At 46.6% G+C, this 24,198-nt stretch overlaps 5 protein-coding genes across 10 annotated transcripts in view; 1 reads left to right on the forward strand and 4 right to left on the reverse strand.

Annotated features, from left to right (window-relative positions):
• LOC5667157 (homeotic protein female sterile) overlaps positions 1-2,324 on the reverse strand; it is a 61,531-nt gene extending 59,207 nt beyond the window's left edge. For both annotated transcript variants that reach the window (XM_061645910.1, XM_061645908.1), the window contains exon 1: positions 2,160-2,324. The gene's annotated coding sequence lies outside the window, so the exon portion shown is untranslated. The remainder of the gene's footprint in view (positions 1-2,159) is intronic.
• A 2,643-nt stretch (positions 2,325-4,967) lies between these two features.
• On the reverse strand, positions 4,968-15,223 carry LOC1276139 (ras-related protein Rac1). Of its 5 annotated transcripts, none has more exons than XM_315449.5 (3): positions 14,956-15,223; positions 9,363-11,254; positions 4,968-8,342 (listed from the first exon to the last, which is right to left on the reverse strand). In XM_315449.5, the coding sequence occupies exon 2, from the start codon at positions 11,068-11,070 to the stop codon at positions 10,492-10,494; it is 579 nt and encodes a 192-aa protein (XP_315449.4). In that variant the 5' UTR covers positions 11,071-11,254; positions 14,956-15,223; the 3' UTR covers positions 4,968-8,342; positions 9,363-10,491. The 5 variants fall into 5 exon arrangements, with proteins under 5 accessions (XP_315449.4, XP_061501908.1, XP_061501909.1 ...); XM_061645924.1 differs by having other exon boundaries at positions 14,928-15,203; XM_061645925.1 differs by having other exon boundaries at positions 14,924-15,203.
• Positions 15,224-15,557: 334 nt separating this feature from the next.
• On the forward strand, positions 15,558-19,723 carry LOC1276140 (uncharacterized). The gene is made up of 3 exons (XM_315450.5): positions 15,558-16,904; positions 17,052-17,288; positions 17,371-19,723. The coding sequence occupies exons 1-3, from the start codon at positions 15,866-15,868 to the stop codon at positions 18,291-18,293; spliced, it is 2,199 nt and encodes a 732-aa protein (XP_315450.5). The 5' UTR covers positions 15,558-15,865; the 3' UTR covers positions 18,294-19,723.
• Positions 19,724-19,783: 60 nt separating this feature from the next.
• LOC3289968 (tectonic) lies at positions 19,784-23,466 on the reverse strand. Its single transcript, XM_061645921.1, has 4 exons — positions 23,020-23,466; positions 22,757-22,945; positions 22,528-22,687; positions 19,784-21,278 (listed from the first exon to the last, which is right to left on the reverse strand). The coding sequence occupies exons 1-4, from the start codon at positions 23,464-23,466 to the stop codon at positions 19,912-19,914; spliced, it is 2,163 nt and encodes a 720-aa protein (XP_061501905.1). The 3' UTR covers positions 19,784-19,911.
• LOC133391447 (B9 domain-containing protein 2) lies at positions 23,447-24,147 on the reverse strand. Its single transcript, XM_061645926.1, has one exon. It carries the CDS (start codon positions 23,978-23,980, stop codon positions 23,447-23,449), a length of 534 nt encoding a protein of 177 aa, XP_061501910.1. The 5' UTR covers positions 23,981-24,147.
• Positions 24,148-24,198: the final 51 nt, after the last annotated feature.

Genomic DNA, 24,198 nt, shown 5'->3' on the forward strand with positions numbered 1-24,198 from the left:
TAAGGTTCAGGAAAAGTTCCCAAACCGGAATGGATTCATAATCATTTCCAGACCATGGGTTCAGGATCAGTTTGACATCCACTCTGGTATGGGCTCTGTGCAACATCCAGCAATGGTGTAAGTTTAAGTTCAGTTCCAGGAGCAGTATGGGGTCAGAATATATATGCCATAATAAATGGCAGGACCAGATATGGATTTAGGATATGTTCTCGGACCGGTAAGGGCATAATCATCACTTCCAGGATTTGGGTTATGTTCCAGAATTACAAAGGGGTTCAGGATTAGTTTCAGAACTGCTTTGGGTTCAGGATCAGTTCCAGGAATTGAGATATGTCCCAGGAACGGTAAGGGGATCAGTTCCAGGACAGGTATGGGTTCGGGATCAGTTCCAGAAATTGGGATATGTTCTAGGACCGATAAGTGATAATCAATTTATAGAACTGGTTAAAAGTTGGGGATCTGTTCCAGGACCGGTATTGGTTTAGGATCAGTTCTAGGATCAGTAAGGGTTCAGGACTAGTTCCAGAACCGGTTAAGAGTTAGTGATCAGTTCCAGGAATGGCATAGATGCAGGACCGGTATGGGTTCAAGATCAGTTTTACTTTCGAAAAGAGTTCAGAATCAGTGTCTCCTTACACCAGACTAGAGTAAATGGCAGGGGCACTTGGGAATTGAATATTTTGTAAAAAAAAAATACTTTTGAGTTATTCTATAGCGTCAAAATTATTTTGCGTAGCCCTGTAACGGGTCTAAATTAACTAGTTCATTAGAAAAGGGGGCTTATAGTAGAAAGTGGATGATGTAGGTACTTGGAACATGCATCACACCTGTTTTTACCAGACCATGCGTTGATCGAATTCAATTTCGCAACGAATCTTAGATAGCACTTTGAACATCCTACGTAAGGTAATATAAATCTAATAACAGTTTGCTATTCGCTATTAGGCCAACTTGACAGGAAAGTCTTTATTTAAAGCACACGAAGAAGAAGAAGAAAAAGAACAAGAAAACGTTGTCTTGTCCTAGGCTCATACCTTTGCTTAACGTAATCAAACATTTGAACATAATTTTTAGGCAATCATTCGCTTACAACAAATTTGAACGCCTAATATTATCGGGCATGTTCAAGTCCTGTTCCTAAAATATGCCCTATATTTCAGGAAGGTGGAATACTTGTGTCTCTAGCCGTGCATTTAAATTCGTGCTCAAAGCTTCACAAAGTCCTAAACGAAATTTTAAATCCTTTCAAACTTCCAAGCGAATGCTCCACATACCCAAAATGCGAACACTAACTAGCATGAACCATCAAGAAGGGCTTGAATACGAAAAAAACTACTGCACAATACCAGTTTGATGCAACAATATCGGAGGGAAGACAATACACGAAACCGGACGAGTAGAGAGAGAGAGCGAGAGAGTGTCCTCCCGATTCGAACAGGACATTGATTTATGGCTGCCCGTTTTTTGCTTTCCTCCTCTACCTTTTGCAAAAGCTCATCCTCGGGTGATGCGCTGCACCCTTTCGGGCAGGATAAACTTTGCTGAATGAAGATATTAATCTAATTACCGGAATGACTCGATGAATCCGGTTGCTCGTCAACCCGTCAAAGTAGTTTTCCGTTTTGCAATACTACCACCCTCCGGGAGCCGCCGCCCTACAAGGGGGATGAGCAGCGAGTGGGGGATAGTAGGGGCGAATGGCAACAGGGATGTGAAATTGTGGTTAGTTTAAGGTTATGGTACTGATGAGCTTTTCGTCCTGCCCGTTTAATTGTGTGCGTGTGTGCGTGATGCTGTGCGCGCCTTCATCGTCTTCGTCTCTCGAGCTCTTTCTCCCGCTGCGCTCTCTTTCACACACACTCTCTCTCTCTCACTCTTTCATTCCCAGCCATCGTAGATGAGGCGGTGGAAAACGACGGCGATGATGATGATGAGCGCACTGATGCTGGTGTGGTGAAAATCTCTTATCCTTCGCACACCACCTTCCAACAACCCCACGCTCTCGCTAAATATCCTTGAACTGATTTCCACGGGAGCAGCGACTCCGTGGGATTGCCTTTGGGGGTGAATCTGCCTGATTATTAATGGCGGATATTCATTGCGTGCGTGTGTGGCACCAAATCAAATCGATGCAAAAGGATGCGCTGCTGCACTCTTACCTGCTTTCATGCAAGAAAAAACTGTGCCGTGTCGTCTGCCGTCGACGTATTCCTTACGAGCTGTCAAAAACGCACAAACACACACATACACTCTAACACTGTTATCACTTTTCGCTTGCTTACTTGGATAATTTAGAATTTTATTTTCATGCTGATCTAGGCAGCAATCCTACCGGGAGGGATTAGGGAGCGTCTTTTTTCCACCCTTTTCTGCACTAAACCACCTGCAGAAGCAGCCTGTAAGCTTCCCACTCTGGTCGCACACCTTTCTTTTACTTCGCAGCTTATCCGTTGCTGGGAGGTGGGTGAGGGTGATTTTCTTCCTCTTTTACACTCGCCAGACACTCCCGCACTATTTCACAACTTCACAAGCACAATTTTCACGACTGTTTTCTTTACTTTGCTTCCTTCTGTTGTTTTTTCTTCTTACAGCTGGCGACCGCACCCCGCGCACAAGCAGCACAAGCGCGCACTAGCTAGAGCAGACACACAGAGCGCACCGAATACGCGTGTACACAACCCGACGCCCGACGGATCCTTCTTTGGCACAATCCAGCGCTCTAGTGCTTCTTCGCCTGCTTTGCATCCATTGGGCGCCTCCATCTCCAGGAGCTTCAGGATCGGTGGTGAGTAGCAGTAGTAGCAGCAAGGCTTGTTGCTGTAGAAACGCGTGAGAGTGAGCATGGAGTGAGCACGGTGAGAGCGAATGCGAGATGAGATCGTACGCGCGCGACCGCTGTGTTATCGGAGGCTGGTGAGAGATGACGAGAGCGGTCAGGAGATTGCTGAGATGCGTTTGAGAGCCACCCCCCGTCATCGCGCAATATTGTTCCCGGGCACAATGTACAATGCTCTTGTACAGTGTACACGCACATTCGCCAACGCCGGACGCGTATCTCTCTCTCACTCTCTGTCCTTCTCGAAAGGATGCTGTACTTGGAGGTGGTTTATCAGATGGTGGAGTTTTGCGTGCCTTTAAAATCTCTTCTCAAAAGCACATCTTTGGAAGAAGATGTTTTTTTTAATGTGGGCAAACGACGCGTTCTCAATATTTTCAATTTATTTCAAATAATTTACCACAGTTTGGGAAAAAGGACCGTTTTTTTATGTTTTATATTGATATCTCTAGAAGTTGTATTTGATTTTTGTGTTTTTGAATATATTTTAAAGATGCAATGATGCAATCTTTTTTGTTGAATTTGATTTCAGAAAAAAACGAATTTAAGAGAGATGGAAATATTATTAGTATAGTAAGTAGATTTAAAAGGTATTACATTAAAAATCAAAGCAGTGGGTTTGAAAAATAAGAATTACAACGATTTCGTTGTGTTAATTAGTGAATCAAATAAACAACACAGATGAATTTCATCATACAACGAAATAAGGAAACCCATATGAAAATTCTGAAAAAAATAGTGGTTGCCTGTTGAATGATGCCTTGATTCATTTTTTAAATAAAAATGTTGATTGAAATAGAGTAATTCGTTGTAGAAACACCTATACTCTTGCTCAGATCGGCTCAGGGCCAATCTTGGTTTTAGTATGCTTTAGTGGTCTTTTAGCAAACATTAGATCGAGCTAAACATTAGATAAGAATGTAATAAATATTATTGCTAAGTATTATCCTAATATACCTAATATACCCTAACAAAATGCAACACGAATTAAATGCTTACTTATATGCACTGATACTGCTTAACATTCCGTTACTGATAAAACAATGTAACACAGTCGAATGAATTAACTCCTACAGACGCCTAGAGTGTTTAGCATATTACTTTTAGCCATTAAGATAGTAGAATGATTATTTAAATTTACGCAAAACGTGTTCAACAGTACAGCGGGCCTTAATTACGCCCTAGAAGTGCGAATGATGGCAACAGTAGTACAGGTATAAATATTGCGTGATTGTATTGCTGGCCTGAAACTGAATGTAGTTGATGTTTTGCGTTGCACGTTAGCTCCCCAGGCTGCCGATCGTTCGTCCCAGTTCCGCTTCCTTTCCTCTTGGGGGCACAGGCGTTGTAGCGCTCCGTCTTTAGTAGGAGAACAAACGCCACAACGGTTGGCCTGCACCGGTTGTTTCGTGAATGGTGTGTGGATGGATGGATGGTGAGCGTGGTGCGCCGCGTATTGGAGTGCGTGAGTCGAAAAGTAAAAGAAAGTAAAACATACGATTACTAGGCAGATCTGGTTCGGTCTTGCCGTATAGGTCGCGCGCATATTTCGTGGTGTTGTTACAAGTAACATTGTGACACACACACAGCACACTGCAGGATAGGCTAGGAAGGAGTGGTGGAGTGGAACTTGGAGTTTTTGGAGCTGCAGTTTGTTTGCTCTACCGATCATCTTGATTCCTTCAACGAGCGCTCACTTAACGAGTGCGAATGAGAAATGACACAGTGTTCGAAAGTCCATTTTAGCTGATGATGACGCATGAGAATGATGATGATGAACACGATGCCTATGATGGAAGGGTGTAGATGATGAGGACGACAGTCGAATGAATCACCGGGGATCGATGAGAAATGATCGTTTCTCCCGAACAGGGCTCGTTGTTGCGCATACACCATTCAAAGGACATTGTTTGCACTCCAATTCTGACCCAGGGCCTCCACAGTAACGTAAACAGAAACAGAAGCTGCAGGAAAAATAAAGAACAAAATCAAAAACAAGTAAACAGAGTAAAGTTAAATGTTTCTCTAATTTTCTCCCTACAAACGCAAAGGTACACCAAGGGTAAAGTAAGCCCCTCCTCCCTGATAAGGGAACACCACGCGTGTTGGGGGCAGCAGCAAAAGGTTGAGGTTTTGTTTTTAGTATTTTATCTCTGTTTTATTAATTACTCAATAATAATAATAATAATCATAATCATAATAATCCATTACTTATTAAAAAGTGTTATATCAATAAACCTTTTTTTTTTGTTTGCTTGTTTGTCCTCCTGCACACATTGCAGCAGAGCGGCACGTGGGGCCCTTTGCTTCTATTTGCCATTTCGTCCTATTTTCGTCTGGAGTTTTTTTTTGTGTCTGTTCTGTTCTGATTGCAACAACGGTGTTAGTGTTAGTGTGTGTATGTGTTTGACCAATTTCCGTGATAGCGTTTTCTCTGTCTCTTTGTTTGATCTGTTTCTGAACTGTTTTACTTCTGTGTTGTGTTTTGCATATTATCTCTTCTTTTGGTTTTGCTTTGTTAGTAGAGTTTTGGGTAAAAGGGAGGGCACGGATTCTTGTAAAATCTCGGGGTCTCAAAGTTGCTGGGTTGCTAAATGTTTTAACATGTTTCTCTCTTCTTTAACGCTCCATTAGACCCCTGCTGCTGTTTGCTGCTAGCTTGATATAGAAGTGTTTTATGTTTTTTTCTTTATCTCCCTTTTTTTTGTTAAAACAACTCGTTCTGTGCTTTGAACACTTTCTCATCTTCCACACACACACATCATCGTTTGGAAATTTTGTATCTTTTTTTTCAATTGTTGTATAGAATCGCGTTCGTGTATTTGTCCTCTCCTTTTGTTGTATATACCTTTCCCTAACGTTGTCGTTTGAGGGACACACATCGTCGGTGTCGTGTTTAATTTCTTCTTTTTTTTTTCTTCTTGTGTGTGTATGTGTCTGTGTGTTTTTTTTTTTGTATTAATCTACACTTTCCCATCTGTTAGTTTTTTGAAAACAAAAACGCAGGAAAAGCGCACGCCTATATATCTCAGCCTACCTAATATTAATGCATTACACTTTGTTATAAAGTTTTTCTTCTCTTCATCGATTCTCCCTCCTCCTTTTGCTTCTTCTACTTCTTCGGCACCATCCTTCTTCTCCTCCTCTTCACACGCTCGTCCTGATTATTAAGAGGATAGAGGAAGTTTGTTAGCTACAAATTTCACCATTCGCTTCAACATCTCCACTCGCAAAAGAGTGGATTTTCACGCTCCACTTCTTTTTTTTTTCACAGTAGAGTTTTACTTTTGCTTACTTTTTTTTAGGTTTTCACGTACGTATGTATGTGTGTATGTGTGTGCGTGTTTTATGCTCACCTTTACAACTATTTGGTTACGGAGTACGGCTGTTCTTTCTTGGTATGGTTTTTGTTTGCTTATTACTGCTTCCATTCTAATTATTTCCGCATTACGTGTTAGAGCAGGTTTGTGTGCTTTGCTCCCTTTTTTTTTGCTTTGTTCTCGGTAACGAAAAACTGGGCTACACACACACACACCCGCACACATACACACGCACGCGTGCATACACATAGCGATTACAAAAAGCGCATTCGCAGCAGAGACAACAAAACATCTATACACTCTTTTACACAGACGGAGAAGAGAGAAAAAAAGTGATAAAACAGATGAATAATGACAAGTTTTTGTGGGTGTGTTTGGGCGTGTACTGGCAGGGCGAAGGGCGCGCGCACACACACACACGCACACCCGATTTGGCTGTTTTATGTGTTTTCCTTCGCAAGATGAAGGAGAGGAAGCAACTGAATATATGCATGGATGGATGTGCCATCTTCAGGGTAAATGGTTTTTCCCTCGCCCCTAAAAACTTAAAGCAGAGCGATGTACAGAGAGTGTAAATGATTGTTCTGTGATTACAGTGAAACATTGGCTTTACACACAAACACACTCACACACACACACACACACACACACACACGCACATTATCGACTACAATCACCGTTTGCGATGAAATCTACGTACGATTTAAGAGCGCGAAACGGTAAGAGCAGCACGAAAAGGGCCTGACAGCATAAACGATATGCACCACAGATAAACGGTGGAAGCATAAACAATAATTGCATACAAAAGGATGCATCCAGCACAACGGAGCTTTTAAGTAAGCTTGTTGTAGAGCTGCTGCAGGCGGCATTTTTCCCCTTTGCTTCGTGTGATTCGATTTGCGTATGATTTGCAACTCTCCTAAGCCATTATTTCTAAAGAACAATCACCACGCATACATACATACATACATACATACATACACATACATACAGACACGCACGCCGCACGCACGCATGCACGGAAATGTGATCCCTTGCTACTGTTTCGTCTCCTCCTGGCGTGTCCCTCTTGCTCGGCCAATTTGAACCACGTGATCTCGAATCTCGATTTTTTTTTTGTGTATTCGTTTTACACATACACACGCACACCTATCTTACATAGTTTTGTTTGATTTTAGGTTTGTTTCTGTACCTCCACTTCCCACTCTCCTTCGCTTGTATATATGCATTTTGCTTTTTTTTTGTTTTGTTTTGTTTGCTTTGCTTTGTTGGTTTTACTTGCCGTTCTTTAATCGTAATTTTAACGGGCATGGATGTGTTTGGGGGAGGACTGCGCACGGGATGCTCCCAGTTCAACTAAAATCTAACACCGGCTCCACCACACGACGGCAAACGGTCCCACCTATTTGGCTACTACAGCAGCCTGCTCTCCCCGATATTCCTAGTCTTCTGCTACTTCTTCCACTGTTCCTATGCTCCACACCACGACCTTAACAACCTTTCTTCTCCCAGCATTTGCAGTGACGAAAAAGTTCTCCCTTTAGCAATTGTTTTCTGCATGTTATCAGCGCGCGGAGGCGGAATTTTTTTTGAAGATCATGAAAATCATCAAACATCCGACAAGTATGGTAGAAATGCATTCTTCTTTCATTAATGTGTTTATAGAAATAATATAAAAAATAGATCAAAATTTTGGAACATAATGTACTTCCATTAGAGCTCGAAAGGCATTAAATCATAATGAACTGCATGCAAGGAACATGCTTTAATTACAAATTAAAATCAGTTCTAAAATCTTCTGTGTATTAACTCTCATTATGCATCCTAATGTTTAGAATATCAATATGAAGTAATACCAAAAATAATCATAATAATATTCAACACACACTTGCGCAAGCCAAGCCTTGCGTATAAAATAAGAAGTGAATAGCCGCAAAAGATGCCTACCATCCATATCGTCCTACTGCTGTTGTAGCTCATACTTACGAAGTTTAAAGCAAACGAACAAAATAAAATATTGAAAGCAAACTTCCATCGTTCACTATCGTCTTCCAATTTAACCTTTTGCCAAACTTTAACATCCGCTCCACATTTTGGCTTTTCTGGCTCCGATCTTATTGAGTGTGTATGCGTTTGTTCCACCATTAAACTGGTTCTGTTTTAGATTGATTTGGTGAGTTTTGGTTCTGAAAGGAAAAAGAGAGAAAACAGCTATATAAGAAACAGTGCCAAGATGGTTATCTTTCATATTATTGTTTTAAATTTTACGGGTTAAAAGCATTCGTAGAGTTATTTTCTATATTTCAAGAAAAGCTTTAGATAAAAAGAGCAAGCAGAAGAATTGTTATCTTAATTCAGAGTTTGCTGAAAACAAAACAATAATAAAAAACTTCTCTCAGAGATTCGAAAAACCAAGAAAGAATGGGATAACGCGGACAAACTTGCACACAGCCAGATAAAACGAACTTGCACTGTCCAAAAAGGAAAAAAATGACAAAAAGATAAGGAAAAAGGTATCGCGCGCGTAGCACTCGATAAAAGCAAAATAGAAGTCACACAAGCGCGCGGGGATCGACCGGATGACTAACGCACACCCGCGCTCCGAATCCATTGGCCCGGAACGCAAACCCTCTCCCTTTAGCAGTTCTCAGAAAGCAACAAAAAAAAAAGCCCCCGGAAGTTTATCGCGAGCATTCAATCACTTTCCCGACCATCCAGTGTGCAAGCAAAAACAAAGAGAAAGCCCACAACACCACCACCACAACCAACTGTCCAATCGGTGGAGATCCGTCTGCGTGTCGGACGATCTAAAGCACAACAACGGCAAAACAGACGCAGTTAAAGACAAGCATAACTCCCCGCATGCGTTTCGTGAGTTTTCCCCCATTAGTTTCCACTAGTCGGGCGTGTGATGGGTTGCTGATGATGCGACTTCCAACCATCATCATCTCTATCGTTTGCATGGGGTGGGTAAGCTAGATACAGATTTGCGACGCGAATGATGCACCACACCGCGCAATGACCCAGATTGGGCTGTGGAATGATGATTGAATGTGCGTGTGCGTGCACAGGCAAAAACTGGCCCCCTTTTTCAAGCGGTTAATAGAAACCAATCTTCATTAGGTTTAACAATTTAAAGTAGAAAGCAATAAGTTAAGCGCACGGCGGCTAAAAAGGTGAGACATTGGGAGAAAAGTTTTAATTACCTTTTACGCTAAACCAACCAGGCGGTGTGCCTTCTCCGTCCATTCGGGTGAAGTGTTTTGCCGATAGTTTGAGGATGATATTTGCTGGAACACCTCCCCTCCTGTCCTGCTTGTCCTATCCACTGCTCAGCCGTTGCATTCGGCACAGGATACACACGCGAATGGTGCATTGTTTTCGGCTTCAGGCTTCACATGTTCACGCTTTGTTGCGTAAATATCGTTCCATTCTCGGTCACATTTCTTCGCAAAACAAATATGCAAAACCACCTTCCGTAAGGCAGATTGGGATTCCATGCTTAGTTTCACGCTTCTTCTGCTGTCCTTGCTACAGATCTACGTAATTCCTACTCTTCCTTCTTCTAAAACTGGCATTTACGACAATAGATGGGGGAAAAACGCAATAAAACACACAAACTGAAAAGGATGCGCCGAAGGCCGCACGCACACACAAACACCGCCGGGGAGCCGGTGGCGCCAAGCCATTGTGAATGAACGTTAATATGAACATGACCGAGGGGAATTGATGAGTGAACGATGGCTGAGATGGAAGTGGGGCGGTTTATGAATGCATTCTACCGTCTGTCGTACAATGTGTTCCAATTGATTTTTTTTTTCTCACTTTTGTTCCAATCTGCCAATCGGTGTTGATGCTCTTCTAATCACATCAAAACGCGACCAGGAGAGCTTTTTAATTTTTGTACTCGATTTTCGTGTTGCGCCTCGGAGGAATTTGCTTGCTAATAGATTGATTTGCTGTCGTAGCGTTTCTGTGCTCTTTCACCACGCGTGCGTGTCGTTTGTTTTGATTTACTCTTTTTTTTTTTTTAATATAATCGGCCTAATTCGGGTCATTTTTCTATCAGGAGAAGTAGGTTGGAGAAGTGTTGGTGGGAACCAGGAACCAGGATGAAGGTGCCATTTTGGGGATAAACCAATCCGCTTCCCCTTGCATTGACACAACCTCCAATGCACCCCCGGCCATACCGAGGGGCGCGTAAGGGGAACGAGAAGAAGAGCTAGGCAAAAGCGCGATTGTATTGTGTTTGTTGTTTTGTTTCTTGTTTCTGTGTTTTCATGTATGTGTATGTGTTGGGTGTGTTTTTTAAAAAGAAAATAAAGCGAACAATCTTTAGAGGATGTTACACTTGGGTTTCTTCTTCGGCGGAATCATCGGACAGAGCACCGCCCGGATCGCTTCGTCGAACACCGTCTTGAGGCCCTTCTGCGTCAGCGCCGAACACTCGAGGTACTTGACCGCACCGATCTCCTTGGCCATGGCCAGCCCCTGCGGGTACGTGATCGGCGACAGCTTCTTGTCCCGCAGCTTGTCCACCGTGTTCTTGTCATCCCGCAGATCGAGCTTCGTCCCGACCAGTATGATCGGTATGTTCGGACAGTGGTGGCGCACCTCCGGGTACCATTTCGCCCGCACGTTCTCGAACGAGGCCGGATTGACGAGCGAGAAGCATATGAGAAACACGTCCGTCTGCGGGTAGGACAGGGGCCGCAGCCGATCGTAATCCTCCTGCCCGGCCGTATCCCACAGCCCGAGGTTGATCGGTTTGCCGTCGACCATCACGTTCGCGGAGTAGTTGTCGAACACGGTCGGGATGTACTCGCCCGGGAACGCGTTCGTTGTGTAGCTGATCAGCAGGCACGTCTTACCGACGGCACCGTCACCGACGACGACACATTTGATCGCTTGCATGTTGCTGCTGCCGGGTCTGTGTCGGGCTCAGGGCTGACGAACGGGATGTAGTGGTGGTGGTGGTGGCGGCCGGGTGCGCTAGTGGTTCTGTTTTTCACGTACGTGCCACGTGGTTGGGTGAAAGTGTTGTTACGCTTTTCTTTTGGCTTTGCGGTTTGCTTCCGCGATCGATCACATGCAGCGCCTAAAATGAATGGTTGGAAAATGAAACATTAGTTTAAATGGTTGAGGATGGTTTAATAATATATCAATAATATTCGAGCGTGCACGCGGGATCCGGGACAATCAGTAGAATTTCTATCTGAATGATAAGCTTGCCTAGAATAATTTCCACACTATTACAACACACTGGACACAATATTTCACGACAAATGGGGTGTTTTCTGCAGATCCAAGGTTTCGAAATTAGATAATCTTTCTTTTTTTCGCGTTCATCACAGAGTCCATCAATTTCAAAGCAACGTTCGCGCACGAGATTGCCATTTTCGCTGATATCGCTATCGACGAGTCCGATAAGAAAGGCAACCAACTAGGCACAACAAAGCTTTGCGATAGCAGAGAGAAAACACCCGAAGCTTGATTGTCCTATCCCCAACTGTTCCCCTCATTAGGTAATGACACTTGTGCATTTCGTAAACCTTTGTAAAGCTTCATTTTCTTTTGTATAAGTCCACCACTTTTGGAAATTTTCTGCCCAACACGCGGCTTTTCCCGAGCAAGCTCACACATACTCCTTTCGGGTTTCAATTATTCGCACAACCGCCCCAAAAATAGAGCACAACATACCAACGATCGGGGAGAGGGGGGGGGGGGGGTGTATAAACAACACACATCTAGTAACCGACGCACGGGTCAAAGTAAACACACGCCCGTCAATGTGGCACTGGAAACAGGGAAATTGAATGTGAACGAATGGTAAAAAGCCTTATTTTTCATTTTTCCCAGGAAAATTTGAACACGACCTCAAAAATAAAAAAAAATAAAAAAAAAAACAAAAAAACTCCCCACTATCATTCTCCTCTTCGCAGAAATTTGACTCACTTTCCGGCTGACATTTACTTTACCGTGGTACCCGTACGAGCATACCAGTTCATTGATAAAGCGCACCAAGCTATGCGTAATCGGCGGAGCAGACAAGGAAGCACGCGCATGGCAGCATCTTTCTGTCCATGGGAACCCAACGAGCCATCGGGTGAGATTGATCAATTGATGAAAATTAGTGCCACTTTCACCCGCAGTGCACGGCCCGCACCCAAGGAGAGTGTGAACTTCCTCCTGGGGCGTAGCTGTTATTTTCCGGTCACAAAAGGGCATTTATAAATGCCGGTGGTGGCAGTGGGGTGATGGTGGCTAAGCTGTTCCCCGCTTGCTCTATTATCAACACCCTCGGACCCGATCAATGACCGGGCTGGCAGCAAATAATCCTTTTTACAACAGCCAATTTGCCTGCGTCTCGTCCATGTAACTCGCTCAAAATCGAATTTATTCAACCGTATGGTGATGATGAATCATAATTATTGGCCTCGCCATGTCGTTCCAGCCCAGGGGGGATGGTGGGGAGAGGTGGGATAATGGTGCTTTGCTGTCGATGTTTTCCTCGTTTCCTTCCTCTCCGCCGCGATGACACGCACATTCAAGCACGGAAAGCGCATTTTATGGTTCCGCATAATCAGATCGTTAAAGGTTCGTTTGAGGCAGGCCAGCGTAAAGACGTATGGCAACGAAGGAGGAGCAAGAGTGATTTCCGAGGGACGTCTGCGCTTTGCCTCCGCTCAGCTTTCTCCTGCTCTTCTCTGCTCCGGTGCGCGTTCGCGGCTTCGGTGTGCAATACGCAATCCCACCACACAATGCGCGCCCGTATTGCGCACATGACCATCGCGCGCATTCAAATTCAAAGCTGGCTGGCCTCAACTCCAAACGACTTGGATCGGGTCGGTCGGTCACACACACAATGTTTTGCAGCAGTGGTTGCGCTTCGATCAACACCCCCGTTTTGCGCCCGCCCTTGCGGTGTATGTCTGTGTGTGTGTGTGTGTGTGTGTGTGTGCGTGTTGTTGTGACAGCAACAAGGCAAGAGGTGCATAAAACAACGACTAGCAAAACTGCAAACAAATTGCAGAAAGAAGGTTCATTCGAATCGAGCAATTGCATTTTCCTGCTTCCGATCGTTTCCTTTTTTTGCCACCGCTCTCCAACACACCCCACACCAAACGAGACCCTTTTACCACCCGCTCGCGTCGGATGGGGAGGAGGGTGTTGTAATGCTGACTCAACCCCAAGAGCATCGACGTCATCGATCGAAATACACACACCGCGGCACCAGCCACGGGATAGAGAAGAAAGATCCACACAACCACACGCACACAAAAGAGAGAAAAGCGCCTACTTTGACGTCTATACGAATGATCACGGATGGAGGAAGGGACTCAACCTCCCCCCTTCCACCGCTTTAGTGTGTTTTTCTTTCCCTACTGCCTTGGCACATCGGCACCACATTTGGGCGGCTTGTTTGGAAGAACCTTGCCACACAAGAAACACACACACACGGACACTTTCGTTGGCAATTTTCCGACCAACATCAACATCACCCAGAATCACTCGAGCAGAATGGGGTGGGTGAAAACGGGCGGCGTGTGTGTCAGATGGGCCGCCTATCTCGGTGGGCGATTCAACCCGGGGAGCGGCCCGTACTGCAGGTGACACTGGTGCTCCTCTTCGCTCCATTCTTCCCCTGCTCTGTCTCCTCCCTTTTGCTCTCCAACTACACACACGCATCATCGACCGAGATCATTCCATCCGAGAGTTGGTGGTGCTGACTGAATAAAGAATAAAAAAAAAACAACATACACTGACAGTTGCCGTCGCCCTTGCCAACCACCACCACCACTATGAGCGGTACACCACCCAGTCCAAAAATATGGGCGTGTGGGAAAGGAAGGGCTCGAGAGCGTCGGGGAGACCTTGAGCGACCGGAACTGGATGCGTGGGATTGAGCAGGAGGTCGGTCCCCGGGGGGGGCGAGCTGCTATACGGAACCAATTTGGAGGACGACGCGTCGGAATCGGGATCATTTACGATCGGACAATGGGATGGGTCGGGATTTTAGGATTGGCCGGATGATGCAGACAGAAAACAAAAACAAAAAATCCCAAATCCGCAAATTACTTTGACGGTTTCCGTTTTTCACTGCATATGGCACTGTTTCTTTTTTCTCAGACCACCATTGGCCGTCACCAGTCAATCCGAGAGAGCTAAAGTAAACCGTGGAATGGTCGCGGGGAGACGGCGGTTACGTTGTTTCACTTTTGGCTGCCCCCCTGCACCTGCACCGACCGCTTTTAACCCCTTCACAGCCCGACCAACCGCACGCACTCCGTTGGTATTGTACCTTCCTCACTGTTTCTTTACCCTCTTCGCTCTTCGCACCCCTCTTCTGTCACGATGGAAAACTCACTTTTCTTCCCCCTCCCGCACACACACAGACACAATCCTTCCTGCCCACCCTGCTGAGTGGCGGTGACGGTGGATTGGCAAAGAAACTTAACCACACTTCCTACCTACGATTTGCTGCGATTTCTATTACTTTCCGCTTAATCACGATTAGGGCCGACTTTACGGGTGTTTTTTTCTTCTTCTTTGCCGTTTTTTATGCCCGCAGTGTGTGCTCTACTAGGGAGGGTTGGATGACACGGGGGCAAAAGAAATATGCACATACGCACACACACACACACACACACACACACACATACACACAGGGGTTGGTTTGGTGGCGGCGCGTTATCTATTCGCTGCACACATACACCAGATTTACACACACACACATATATACACAGCAATATTCTAGCAGACGCACATACACACAGCTACACCCATACGGAGACGCACCTCGTTGATAATTTGCTGCTGCTGCTGCTGTTGCCGCTGATGGTAAATTTAATCCCCCGGTCGCTACCGATTTTGCTTACTACTCGCTCGCTCGCTAAACACCCGCTTGGCTGCTGCCTCTAGTTGCTGCGGGCCACAGAGGAATTCCACAGAGGCACACACAAACTCTGGTGGAAGTGTACGTTTGATAGCCGTTTTTTTCCTCTTCGCACTCTCGACCAATCATCCAGCCACACTGTGTGGGATGGGCCGACAGTGGACATGACAGACGACAACCGGTTGACGCCAGGGTTTGGCGAGTTGAATAAAATATAATTCAAAAACTGAATTTTACAGCAAATTTGAGTGGTTTGAAAATGAGAAAAAATCAAAATTAATTGTCATGGATTTATTTCGAAGCTAAAACGAGATTTTAGTCAACATTTTGTACTCGGCGATATATTTTGATCGTTTTCACCGTGTGTGTCCCACTGTACGAGCAAACGAACACACCATTGTTTGCTTGAAAGAGAAACCTGCTTTATAATTTTCTTGTACCGAGTTTACACGATGAAGCAGCGTGTACACGTTGCACAGCACGTCGTAATTTTTGAAAATGTTCAACGAATTTGTGGTTTTTGCTTTATTTATGCAAAACAATAGGCACTGTTTGGTAAATGTGTAACAAATGAATTAACAACCCGAATACAATCCCACGTGCATAAATGTATGTAGTTTCTCGAAACGAGCTTGGATACTTGCCGTTTTCCATCGAAGCTTCACCAGCACCAGCAGCAGCAGCGGCAGCATAAAATGACAACATAAACAAAGTGATTCGCTTGGGTGGAGGCGGGAAACATTGTTGTTATTTCGGCCCGATAATAAACCGCTTGCTTGCTGGTTTTTGGGGAAAACGAAAAGCAGAAAAATCATGAGCAAATTACGCTCATGCTGTGTGCCGTGCTGTAACGAAGAAAAGTTTTCCCTCGTCCACAAGTTCCCGTCGGACAACGAGCGGGCGGAACAGTGGCGCCGGGTGCTGGCCATCGATGGCTTTGTCGGTCTGTCGATCGACGTCATCCGGAAGCGGTTCTTCATCTGCACGCGCCACTTCCGCGATTCCGACTACAAAAACGAAGCGTCCCGCAGCCTCAACATTACGGCGGTGCCGTCCATTAATCTGGTTACGCTGAACGATCCGGAAGGTTTGAACCGTGATCCACCGCCGCTGAACCGGCCCGGAACGATGCTTCCCGTTGGGCAGGGCTTGGCGGAGCCGAAAGGGGGACAGGATAGCGGTCGGCAGGAGCAGACGGCCAATACTTCCACCGTGAGCCCCGGATTGAACGCTTACGTCGAAGAATCCTGCCCCGAAGTGTCCCAGTTCGCGACGACGTACGGGGGTGACATAGAGTTCATCAACGTTCCGTCGAGCGATGAATTCCGAAAGCCTTCCCAAGGATCGGCCTCTACTGTTTCGTTGAAACGAGCCTTCCCCAAACCAATTCCCAGTCCGGGTACCCTCAATACCATCAGCCTCATTGAGCCGAGAGTGAAAGTACCCCCGACGCGGGCGAACAACGTGCTGCGGCGAACGATCGTTACGAAACCAGCTTACAGTAATATCGTCCCCCTGGGTGTACCCCCTGAGGGAGCCCCGCTGGTGCTGAGGCGAATCAAGGGGCCAGTGCCGATGGTGGAGCGTAAAAAATGTACCAGCACGATGACGCAAACGGATGATACGGCGGTGGAGGAACCTGCTGATAAGCCACCGGGTCAGACGGTGGGCGAGCAGGACGATAAGGATGTGAAGGCAAACCAGCCCGCCACGAAGGTGCTGGCCCTGCTCGAGTGTACGCCGGAGAATTTGCAACGGTTACAGCGCAAGCTGGAGGCGGAAGGTGGCGCGTTGTGCCTTGACGAGCGCTTGCTACGACTGGATGGCGACGACGAAGCGGAGCGCGATAAAGGTTAGTGGGCCCGGACTTTGGCCGCATTGAAAAAGGGTCGATTTTCTTATCACAAAGCGAGAGGACGAGCAATTGCAATCGTCACGCGTGCGCTGATTTCGTAATTTTAAATTGATTCAACGAGCTTTCCGGTGTTGTTATTTGCAGCGATGCAGTCGAACAAGCAGGACGGAACGGCGGACCCGACCCGTTTCCTGACCGTGTGGACCGACCCGAAGGAGGGCGAGTCTATTTCGGTTAGCTACGTTTGGTTGCGCGATCACTGCCAGTGCGAGGAGTGCTACAATGTGGCCACATTCCAACGGTCCACCTCGATCCTCGATTTGCCGCTCGACATACAGCCGGCGTTGTGTAATGTGACCGATAGTAAAATCGAAATCGTCTGTAAGTATCCGGTGCCATTGACCCGCAACAGTGCGCATATCCACTTGCATGCCTCATTCTCCTCTCCCTCCCATCACAACAGGGCAGGATGGCCATCTATCGTCGTACCAACTGCGCCAGGTGGTGGACAATCACGTGGACAACTACCGCAAACGGTTGGAAGAGCGGCGCGCCCAGCTCGTCCTGTGGGATCGCGCACTGATCGCGGCAGCGGAACACCCGCCCAGCTACGCCCGCGTCACGCTAAACGATCTGCTGTGCGAGGACAGCGTGATGCGGCAGGTTGTGGGCAGCTTGATCACGTACGGCTTTGCCTTCATCACCAAAGTGCCACCGAACCAGCAAAGCACGGAGATGGCGGTGAAGCGCATCTTTCCCGTGCAGCGCACCCTGTTCGGTGACATGTGGACGTTCAGCGAGAGCAAGATGGACCACAGCGACACGGCGTACACGAACGGCTTCCTGGGGCCGCACACGGACAACACGTACTTTAGCGATGCGGCCGGGCTGCAGGTGCTACACTGCATCCAGTTTAACGGGCGCGGCGGCGAGACGCTGCTCGTCGATGGGTACGCGGCGGCGGAACGGTTGCGCGAAAGCGATCCCGCCGCGTACGACCGGCTGTGCGAGTATCCGCTCGAGGCGGAGTACATTGAGGAGGATAAGCACCATCGGTACGTGGCGCCAGTTATAAAGCGCCATCGTGTGCTGACCGGGGCGGTCGAGCAGATACGCTTTAACCCGTACGATCGGGCACCGATGCGCACGCTGGCTGCGGCAGAGGTGCCCCAGTTCTATGCCGACTATCGCAAGCTGGCGGAGGAGCTGTACCGTGAGGAGGTGCAGTGGAAGTTTCAACTCACGCCTGGCACAGTGCTAATCTTTGACAATTGGCGCGTGCTGCACGGCCGGATGGCGTACAGTGGGAAGCGGGTGATGACCGGATGCTATGTGGCGAGGACGGAATATCAGAGCGTGGCGCGCACGATGGGGCTGATCGAGTGAGCTGTTTGGCAGCATAATTGGAAAGGGGTTTTTTCATCATTGTGGATTTGCGTTATGAATGCAATGAACCAGAAATGCAATAGAAATCGTTGTATATCGGGTCGGTTCGGCGAAAACGCAGAGTTAGGGGCGTTAGTATGCCTATGCCAAACTGTGGCAGACGTTGCTCTGTACGTTTTGCTTCAAACGCGTCAGTATAGTCTCAAACGTCAACTTAAAGCGTTTGCAAAACCCGATTAAAATTGCACTGGATGCGCCTTTCCTATTCGAAACAGCTGAACAACATACAGTGACGGCACGCTGATGTTGGACACCAAATTTTTCGTACGCATTACCCCAGACATGTGCTAGCTTTGGAGCTTCCTGGACGGTTACTTAAACTTCGTATCGGAATACCTCCTTCGATAAGGTTAGTGTTTCACGAGTATGGCCATTTTGCCATATATGGTTGAATGTATTGGAAGAGATATTTCCAACTTAGGTTCTCTGGTACGCACATGACGTTCCAAAACAACCTATTTACTAGCACTAATGAGTAATAACTATAATTATTAAATATCAGCATCATACTGGCCAATCTGGACAAGTATTTGGCAGTATTTTGCCAATGTATGGAGTCTGTTGCACTGTTCAATTCAGTGGATTTTATGAATTTTACCCACTTTTTGACATTTTTCGTAAAAGTAAAGAGTATCCCAATCGATGTGTGATGAACGTGATATAAGGAATTCACCAGGAAGCGTCATAGTTTGAAGATTGATGAAAAGTAGCTTCACTTTAGGGTGGTGTCACCTGTATAGGTGCTTGGTTTTTAGCCTTTCGATAGAGCAACTTACTTTGTATTAAACAAAAAGGCACACTGTATGGATCCAATCTCAACAATAGCACGGTAATCAAAAGAAAGGGCAGATCTTTATAAAGCAGAGTTTTTAATTCGTAATTAATTTAATTGACAGTAGTCGTTCGAACTGGATCGTTTGCTCACGGTTTAGATTTTGATATATTTTATTTTTAAATCGTCTTATTTGTTGTATGAGAGATAAATATATTAAAATAAATAGAGAGCTAGAGAAATAGGAGGAAAGGTGTGCAGGCCAGCTTCGAAATCCATGACAGAGAGATAGAGAGAGAGACTAAGGACTAGGCTATTGCCCACCAGCATGTTGGCTGCAATCCGTTTAGGTAGGATCGTAACATTACCTTCAACAAACTACTAGCGACGAATGGAATGGTTAATTTGCTTTAAATTATGTAAATGGTTGATTAATTTACACTTTCGACACGACAAGCAAGTAGGCTCTTAGAATGGTTTATAGTAGAAACAAAAGGACGATGTTTAGAGTATATATAAAACAAGCGGCACCTACGAACAGGTTCTGCTAGCATTTTCTGTAAATAAAGGAAAGCAAAATTCAATAAAAAGAGAAAAATATTTGAAATGTTTTCGTATAATAGTCTGTTTTGTTAGATAGAATAATGCCAAAAGACATTTTTGGATTCGGCACTTCCTTTATTTAAATAAGATCTCTGCTTCTTTCCACTCATCAATCACCGCACAAGATGGTTCATATTTTATCGTTTTAAATTACTCACTGGAACTTACCTCCCTCTCCCCACGTTACCTTAACACGCCGAATGTAAAAACCACACCAAACACGAGCAAACCTTTACCGAACCCGACCGACGCGGACGACGAGGATGACGTTAGGTCGAAAAACTGTACCTGCAGGAAGATCGGCACCCGGATCTCTTCCTCCAACCGGAAGCGCAGATTTACCCGCGGTCCAAACACAATCTCCGCATCGTGCACAACCGCCTGATGGCGCACGTCGCGCACACGGGTCCGTGCGTAGTAGAAGCGATAGTTTACGCTGATCAGCATGTTGGTGCAGGTGAAGTAGCTTTCGGTGGTGTTGTCGGTGGAGCTGCCTGCCGACGCCTGTTCCGAACCGGGTTCGGCATCGGCTACAACGTTCGTGGAACGCACTCGCACCCAGTCGGTGGAACGGTTCCGCGGGTTGCCGTACTTGGAGAGGTACAGGTTCAACTTATCGTATCCTTCACCCTTGGTGGGGTACAGCTCCGGATACACTCCATTCAGCAGCTGGGCGTACAAACCGACCTGAAGGGTTTGGCAAAATTTGGTGAAATTTTGGCCCGCCGTTTGATTGATCAGCTCCGGTGGGATGTAGTTGCAGCGGTGAAACGAATCCGTACCAAAGTTGATCGTTCCGTGGTCCTGCTCGGTCAGTGTGCAACGATTTGCACGGCTGATTGGGAGACGCAATCGGAAGGACGTGTCCGGTAGGCGGGTTTCGTTCGTAAAGTACGCCAGCATACGGTTGTTGGATAAGCTTTCCTCGGGAGGTGATCCTTCCTGTGGAGTTGTTCTGTTTGCAGGAATCTCCCGATGGGACACGATCAACGGTTTGCCGGTGAGATATCCAATGTTGCCACTAACAGTGCGAGTCAATTTCGGCTTCGATGGAGGAGTTGGAACGATAAATCTTACAGTGATACGCTGCCATACGGATTCCATCCAGAGGTCGTCTTCGTCAGCGCTTCTTTCACACAGTAGCTTCAGCTGTACGTTGAACAGGTTTGTATAGTTGTGAATAAATGTAATCTCAAGCTCAAGGCATATGCTATCAGGGAATTCCTCCAGCACCAACTCTTCCACTGACGATGTGCTGGTGGTCACATTCGAACTCTGCGTACAGTTCCAACCGTGCGGGGAGTTATGATAGCAAATCGACACGGTAGCATTCAGGCAGTCCCCATCCTCCACACAGTAGTGCTCCATAACGGTGGACTTTTTGGGCGTCTGGAAGAAGCGGGCCGATGAAGTGGCGTGTCGTAGAAAGGCCCGATTGAACTCACTCAGCTCGTCCACGGTTTGGCGCCGGCAGAGGTTGGTACGATCGCGGAGGAAGCGCACGGGATGCTCAAGTTGACACGTACTGCCGGTGAGTGAGTAAGGAATGGCTGCAAAAGAAACGATTATACAATGTTCAACATCATTTTGGATGTTATTTCACCTTTAAAACATTCTTCCTGATTATTCAGGATCGACTACTCCCTCAGAAGCAAAACTATAAATATATCAAAAAGGATTCCGTAATGGTAAATCAAACGACCAGATCTTCGCCATACGGCAGATCCTAAAGAAGATGGAAAAATACAGATGGGCTTGTCTGTCTTCTATTCAACCTGGCTTTAGAGAAGGCTATCCGTGACGTAAAGGTGTAGACTACGGGAACCTTCTTCTATAAATCAAGCCAGATCCTGGCACACGCTGATGACGTAGACAACATTGGTCTGCGGAACTCCTATGTAGCTAAAGCTTACCAAAGAATCGAGAAGGCGGTATAGAACTTCAGATTACAGATAAACGAGGCATATGCCTCACAGATGGTGGCACTACCAGAAGGCCTACTAACAAATCCAGTCCTATGCAGAAATGATATACGGGGAACGCACTTTTGAAGTCGTCGAAGAATTTAAAATCTCAGGTCAGCTCCGACAATACCATAGAAACTGAGCTACCTGAGCAAGGATGCTAGTATTGAGAACTAAGCTGTACTATTGATAACTAAGCCTCTGAGACATCGATATTGCTCAAATTTGCGAAATCCTCTTAGCCGCGATCGAGATGAAGATCTTCGAGATAAGGATGTTCGGAAGGATCTTTGGTCCCGTATATTTCTATTTGGCATAACGTCCTACGCTTGCATACCGGCCTATACAGGCTTTCGAGACTTAATTCATTACCACACGTAAGCCGGATAGACAATCCTTGCTACGGGGGGACGGTCCATTCTGGGCTTGAGCCCATACCCATGACGGGCATGTTATTGAGTCGTTCGAGTTGACGACTGTACCACGGGACCGCCCCCGTATGTTTGGAAGGATAATTGAGTAGCCGAAACAATGACGAGCTATTCGAGATGAACTGGGATCTTACGGTCGTTCCAGTTGAACTGGTAGTTCCAAGATGAGGAGGCAAGAGGCCGTGTATCCAGCCGCTTTTAAGATTCAAGTTTCATCAATTTCTATAGAAGTTCACCAATAACTGTGAATATGAACTTACACGCTCTATAAAACATCTATAGAGATTCATGAAACTTTTCTTCAATATTAAGACCTTATGACATTTACGAATTTTTAGAGGCCCGTTTCGCGATTCGAATCGCTCTTCAATGAGTGATCTTAATGAAAGAGTCATGATACATACCAAATGGTTGCACCAGCTCGCTTGTTTCGTTGTAGAAGTAGATCACATCATCCACATGATAGTGGTTAGGGCGTACCGCTTCTTCCGTCGAACTATCCAAGGGAAACACTTCCTTCCACTTGTAACGCGTAGCGGCGGGAAGTTTTGCTGCGTTGTAGAACTGGAATTGTAACAGAATCATATTAAGTGTACAGTTCCCATCTTCAGACACAACATGGTCGATTCTTACACTTTCATCCCCTTCCTCGTAGACGGGCTCGACGAGACAGAACAGTCCACCCTGTACCCGGCACGATTGCAATCCCTCGCCATGATGGTACTCGTCCGTGTGCAGTAGCTCCTGGTCGCAGTCAAAAGTACGCAAAATGGCCGCACTGCAATCGATATCGCAACAGCAGTTAATGTCGCAAACGTTAATCTGTGAGGGAAGGAAGAAATAAAAGGAGATTCATATTAGTTTTTTGTATATATTTTGCTGTACTGCTTACTCACCGTCAAGTCACATCGGCAGTAATATCCTTTCGGGACCAACTTTGCCGCACGTCCTGCTGGAAACGAAGGATGGGTAAACTCCGTTGGATCTACAGTAGGCGTTGCAGTCGTAGCTGTTCCAGCTGCGGTGCTCTCCACAGTAACGGCCTGTTCCGAGGCAGTTGTTTTGCTGGTAGTCAGAGCAGCCGTACTGCTGCTTGTAGTTCCTTCCGTCGTAGAGATCGTAGTAGACATTTCCGTGGTCGCTTCTCCCATCGGTATAGTGGAACTACTCACATTCCCACTCGCATCAGTCGCGTTCTTTACATTTATCTTCGCCACATCAATCTTCACAAAGTGTTGAACGTTCCGTTCGCCTCCCTCAACAACGCCGCAAGCCACCACTAGCAGCACCAACGACCAGCAAAGCGCGACGACCCTCTTCCCCTCAACGCAGCTCAACGCCATATTCGGCAAAGTTTTTAAATATCAGCATCAACTCCAGCTCCACCGTGCCGGCCGTCTTCGTCAGCAACTTGTACCGCTCGATCCCGCTAAACGCGATGTCGCTCTTCGCGAGCGAGAACCCACCGGTGTGAAACTTTTCCCGCACCGTGTCGGCTACCCGGGCCGACGACACCTTCCACGTGGCGATTCGCACCCGATGCTGCCCGGGACTCGCCGGCACAAAGGCGAACCCGTACCCGACCGGCCAGTACTGCTGCAGTGCGTTCACCGCGTACACCTCCACGTGCAGCCGGGGCCAACCCTGGAGACCGCGCGTCACCAGATGCAGATCGATCGGTGTGCCGAACTCGGACCGCTGCTCGATCCGTGCCGTACTGCAGCAGGACTGCCCCTCGGTGTGGCCCTCGACCGCCTTCCAGTGCGATCCGTACTGGATGCTCCAACGGCAGAACAGGTTCGGTTCCTCAAAGTCCAACGCCGTCTGCAGTTCACCGATGATGTGCAGTTCCGCCATCTAGGCGTACATACTTCCGTGCAGTGGCACAACTGGATGGAAAAACAGCTAGGTGACACTACACGCAAGAGAAGCTTCACGTAAAATGTTTGCCCTCGCACACGTTGCTAGGCAGTGGGAAGACACAACAAAGTCGAGTGTCGCCATGGAAACCCGTTTTAGGTCCTAACGTCAGGGACGCCAAGAATTGGATAAACACAACAAAAAAACAACAACAG

The sequence above is a fragment of the Anopheles gambiae genome, chromosome 2 (assembly GCF_943734735.2).
Source record: "Anopheles gambiae chromosome 2, idAnoGambNW_F1_1, whole genome shotgun sequence".
NCBI lineage: Eukaryota > Metazoa > Arthropoda > Insecta > Diptera > Culicidae > Anopheles > Anopheles gambiae.

Bases quoted from the DNA above. Each gene is read 5' to 3' on its own strand.
- LOC1276139 (XM_315449.5), bottom strand. From the start codon at position 11,070: ATGCAAGCGATCAAATGTGTCGTCGTCGGTGACGGTGCCGTCGGTAAG.
- LOC1276140 (XM_315450.5), top strand. From the start codon at position 15,866: ATGAGCAAATTACGCTCATGCTGTGTGCCGTGCTGTAACGAAGAAAAG. The intron at 16,905-17,051 runs GTTAGTGGGCCC...TGTTATTTGCAG, and splicing joins CGAAGCGGAGCGCGATAAAG to CGATGCAGTCGAACAAGCAG. The intron at 17,289-17,370 runs GTAAGTATCCGG...CCATCACAACAG, and splicing joins TAGTAAAATCGAAATCGTCT to GGCAGGATGGCCATCTATCG.
- LOC3289968 (XM_061645921.1), bottom strand. From the start codon at position 23,466: ATGGCGTTGAGCTGCGTTGAGGGGAAGAGGGTCGTCGCGCTTTGCTGG. The intron at 22,688-22,756 runs GTAAGAATCGAC...TTACAATTCCAG, and splicing joins ACGAGGAAGGGGATGAAAGT to TTCTACAACGCAGCAAAACT. The intron at 21,279-22,527 runs GTATGTATCATG...TTTCTTTTGCAG, and splicing joins CGAGCTGGTGCAACCATTTG to CCATTCCTTACTCACTCACC.
- LOC133391447 (XM_061645926.1), bottom strand. From the start codon at position 23,980: ATGGCGGAACTGCACATCATCGGTGAACTGCAGACGGCGTTGGACTTT.